Source organism: Morone saxatilis, unplaced genomic scaffold (assembly GCF_004916995.1).
Source record: "Morone saxatilis isolate NCDOM2014 unplaced genomic scaffold, NCSU_SB_2.0 Contig16, whole genome shotgun sequence".
NCBI classification, from domain to species: Eukaryota; Metazoa; Chordata; class Actinopteri; family Moronidae; genus Morone; species Morone saxatilis.
In genome coordinates, this window is record NW_023339718.1 from 28,037,746 (window position 1) to 28,042,526 (window position 4,781).

At 41.3% G+C, this 4,781-nt stretch overlaps 1 protein-coding gene across 1 annotated transcript; it reads right to left on the reverse strand.

Annotated features, from left to right (window-relative positions):
• Positions 1–1,352: 1,352 nt before the first annotated feature.
• On the reverse strand, positions 1,353–3,384 carry clrn1 (clarin 1; the record flags this gene model as incomplete). Its single annotated transcript, XM_035658924.1, is given in 2 exon segments — positions 1,353–2,133; positions 3,205–3,384. Coding segments are annotated over 2 exon segments (446 nt in total), but the record flags the coding sequence as incomplete, so codon positions are not given.
• Between the last annotated feature and the right edge of the window lie 1,397 nt (positions 3,385–4,781).

Here is a 4,781-nt window from a genome sequence, read left to right on the forward strand (position 1 = left end):
TAGTGAGAAATGCTGTCATAATTAGTCACAACTTCATAATGCTTCTTCTGTCCAACCACCAGTCCAAACCTCAAAATGATTAAAAATAAATAAAACATTAAAGTGTGATCAGGCTCTCGCATGTGTGCTGCAGATGTGACACGTGCCAGCGTATCATGTGTGGACCACAACATGAAAGTTTCAAGTATATCAGATCAAAATCGCCACACAAGGATTACTTCCTGTTGCCATTAGGGGGCGCTATGACTATATCTGAATATTGGCATGTAGATGTGTTCAGGGCACGACTCTTATCAAACATGTGAAGTTTCATTGAGATTGGACAATGTACACTGAAGTTAAGACATCTTCCCGTTTCATGGTGATTCGTCGAAATTCGATGCGGCACCACGGGCACGGGTGTTTTAATCAAGAATGTCTTTAGTTTGCACTGACCAAATTTGAATTTGATCCGATTAATTCCCTAGGAGGAGTTTGTTCAAATACAACGCGAAAAATCACAGAATTACCACTAAATCCAAAATGGACACTTCCTGTTGGGTTTGGGGTAAGCCAAGACACTTTTATGCTTGTCTGATCATGATACACATTCGTACCAATTTTCATACATGTTGGTCGTACGTGTCTTGGGGGCTGATTTGGGGGGGGTGTGGCTAAGCCATTTTGCTTTGATTTTAAAACAGTAGTCTTATGTTGTTGTCATTTAACTTCAATAAAATGTTATTGACCGTATTACCTGTGTGTCGTAGTAAGAGTAAATTGTTTTTTTGTAGTAACAGTTGCAGTTGATGGCACACGTCCACACATGTGACATGTTTAGTAGCGGTGCACACTGGAAATTAGGGCTCCCCTGAAAGCCACTGTATCATTTGAATCCTGCATTCCAAGCTCAAAGGAAAAACTATGGTGGCTGTGACCCATGGCGTCTGTAGATAGAAAAGACTAGATCCTTCTAAATTTTGTTTGTAAATTGTTATTATTATTATTACTATTATTATTACTACAGATACTATTATTACTATAATCACTGCTCATTGTCCCCCATCGTTGTTGTTGTCGTCGTCATCATCTTCTTCATGTTCATCATCATCAGTCACTACTATTAGTGTAGTTGTTGCTACTGTTGTTGCTGTGCGTCTGTCCGTCTCTCTCTCTCTCTCTCTCCTCTCTCCTCTCTCTCTCTCTCTCTCTCTCTCACCCACCTAGGGCTGAAGGATCTGTCCTAGGTTTCTGCCTGTTAAAGGCAGTTTTTCCTTGCCCCTGTCTCCAAGGTCCTTGCTCCATGGTGGTACTGTTGGGTCTCTGTAAAATGTTAAAAGGAGTTGCATTATTTCGGTCTAGACCTGCTCTATTTGAAAAGTGTCCTGAGATAACTTCTGTTATGAATTTGTGCAAATAAAATTGAATTAAATTGAAATGATGCTGCTGTGGTTAGTCAGTCTAGTCGGTGTCGAGGCCACGCCCCCTAAAGTCACTGGTCTCTGCAGGTCTCCAATGCATTTTTTTAATTTGTAAACTGGCTAGTTAGCTAGCATTTTATTTTTGATTCTGTCTTTAAGTCTGGTGATACGACAGTGGAAGCTTCTGATTACACCATCGTCTGTAACTAGCTAACTATGGATTCATGTAAATGAGCTACCTAACAGTTCGTGTAGATTAGTTAGTGTTTTTCTAACATTAGCTTATTTAAGATTTTTTGTCTCTTTTATCTTTTAAAGCTAGATTAGCCTAGTTTAGGAAGGATCAATTGATGACCACAACAGTGTGTTTGGCTGGCCTCAGAATTCTGGGAGTTGTAGTATTAAACTACAGACGTTTGTTTTTCAGACAGGAAGTGATGAAAGTTGTGACGTATCTTAAAAATCACTCAGTACATGAGGTCGGCCGCCCCCCCGCTCAGGTCCGACTCTTTGGCGTCCTGGAAGGGAAACTGGATTCCCGCCAGTCGGATGAGCAGGACGTTGAGTCCGTGCAGGAGGAAGATGAGGAAGAAGAGCCAGAAGCACCGGTCGTAGCGCTCGCTGTACGTCTGGAAGACGAAGTTCACATCGTTGAAGTTGGCGATCCGCTCGGTCAGATGGTGGAGCTTCACCTCGGACGCAAACAGGATCATCACCAGACAGCTGCACAACACTGTCGATAAAGTTTTATACATTCAAAAGCACTGTCGATAAAGTTTTATACATTCAAAAGCTGTTTGATTAACTTTTAGTGGGAGAGAAATGTGGCCAAAAGTATGTGGACATCTGAACAGAGGTCTCTGGCTGTGATTGGCTGTGATTGGCTGCAGCTGACAGGTGAACACCAGGTGGAAATCACCAGCAGCGTTTGATTGACAGTGGGTCTCTGTGAGGTGATTAAGTGAAATCAAACCACTCTCTCTCTCCCGCCACGCTCTCTGTGTCTGTAATTGCAGCTGTTGTCAGCAGACACACACTGTCACTGCAGCTTTAATCGTTTTTAAATTCACTCCAATCCAACTTCAACCAAACCCTCAGGGAGTCGGCTGCCATCCCATAATGCACTCAGGGCCTCCTGAGCAGCACAGAATATTTCTGCTGATATAATCAATAGTGTCGGATTTATTAAAGGTACAGTGTGAACACAACCAATATTTGTCATCAATAACACTGAGACGGCTCTTAGGAATGCTATATGCTAAATGCTAAATGCTATAAAAGGTAAAAGATAAAACATATTGTCACATCTTAAGTTAGCTAATGGTAGCAAAACACTAACTAACTAACTAATCTACAATAATCATTAGTTAGCGAATCACATGTGATACCTTATGTTAGCAACGTTAACTCTAACTAACGATGATGTAGATAACTAACTTTTTCTTTCTAACTAACTGTAACTAGCTATCTAATGATTGATGTGGAGTTCTAGTTAGTTAGCCAGTGTTTTGCTACCATTAGCTAACTTAAGATGTGACTTTTATCTTCTATCTTTAAAATGTAGTTGTCTTTTCAACATATATTAGCCTAGCATAGCATGTCTAAGCACATTAAAGGAAGAAGTTGACTGAGGTTAGCTCAACTGTGATTGGAGCATATAGCAAAAAGGGGCGGGGCTTAGGACGGGTTCATTCATCCTTTCATCACTTCACCATCATATTGTATGTACGATAAGTAGTATTACTGTAGTATTATTACTATTATTATTACTATTATTATTATTATTACTATTATTATTACTGACAGCAGATGGCGGTCCACAGGTAAAGTCCCATGGGGCCTTGCAGCGTCTCGTAGGGTCTGCCGAAGGCGTTGAAGAAGAAGAAGCCGGTGGCCACTGAGGAGAAGAGGATGACGACACCACAGAAGAAGATGAGGGTGACGTGGAGGCCGGCTGGGATGGCGCCCAGCAGGTCTGGAAAGACTGCGAGGAAGAAGAGAGGAAGAGGTTGTTTACAGCAGCAACTTCCTGTTTATCAATAACTCCAATCAATCACTGATTGACCTCAAACTTTATTTAAACAACACATTGTTTGTTTGACTTCAGCAGACAAACAATCTGCGTACAGGTGCATTCTGGTCCGACACCTGGTACAGGTGAGCGCCTGCTGCCCCTCCCCCACTGACTACAGGACTTTGTGTAAAGTAAAAATAATACAGCTAGTCTCAGTAAGTAAAATAAAATGAAATTAAAAATTAAAAATAATAAAACATCAGATAAAGAAATAAAATAAAATAAATAAAAATAACTAAGAAACTAAACTAATAAATAAAAATAAAAGCTCCACACAGTGTTTGAGGTTCTTGTAGGATCAGGTTCTGGATCAGGACAGCGAGTCCTCATCAGTATTCAGGTCTCAGAGGGAACAGGGTCTCTTTGTTCCTCATCAGGACTCTGATCCAGTCAGGCAGAAGCTCGTTAGTGTCGGCCGGCTGCTCTCCTTAACTGGGACCAGTGAGAGTCTCTGAATCCTGCTGCAGGAGGACTGGAGGACATCAGCACCCCCAGAACCCCCACACAGTAATCCAGCAGAGACCAGCAGATCTGAGCCCAGTAACACGTTCATCAATAACACACAATAACACGTATCATGCAGATAACACGTATCATACAGAGCAAATACACGTTCATCAGTAACACCGTCATCACAAATACACGTTCATGCAGTAACGCGTTCATCAGTAACACGTCATCAGGTAACACTGTTCAATACATACATAACACGATTCATCAGTAACACAGTTCATCAGTACACACCGTTCATGTTCCAGTAACACGATTCATAGCAGTAACACGTTTTCATGCAGTAACAGCATTAATACAAATAACACGTTTCATTCAGTAACACAGATTCATTGTCCAACCAACATGGTGAATGCAGTCATGATCAGTTCGAATATATAATAACATTACCATTTCCTCCCGCAACTGTAGTGTCAGAAGGCATGATTATTGAATTATTGATATTAATTCAATTCTCTTTTGAATCAATCCTCAATAAATTCATGATCAGATGAGAGATCACAGCTGTTACCCCATGCTGACGTCAGCTGCGCCTGTTTTATTAATGGAGATACTAAAAAAACACCTTCAAGACCAGGACTTAGTATAACAAGACGGGCAGGACTAGAATGCCAGGGACGCAAGGGATAGTATCGAGCAAGAAGCTAGTATTCTAGGAACCAGGACTAGTATACAGCGACCAGGACTAGTATCAAAGACACCAGGGACTAGAATCAGAGACCGAGACTAGTATCAAGACAAACGCAGGAACTCAGAATCAGGACCGAGGACTTAGTAATAAGGCCATAGTAGCACTA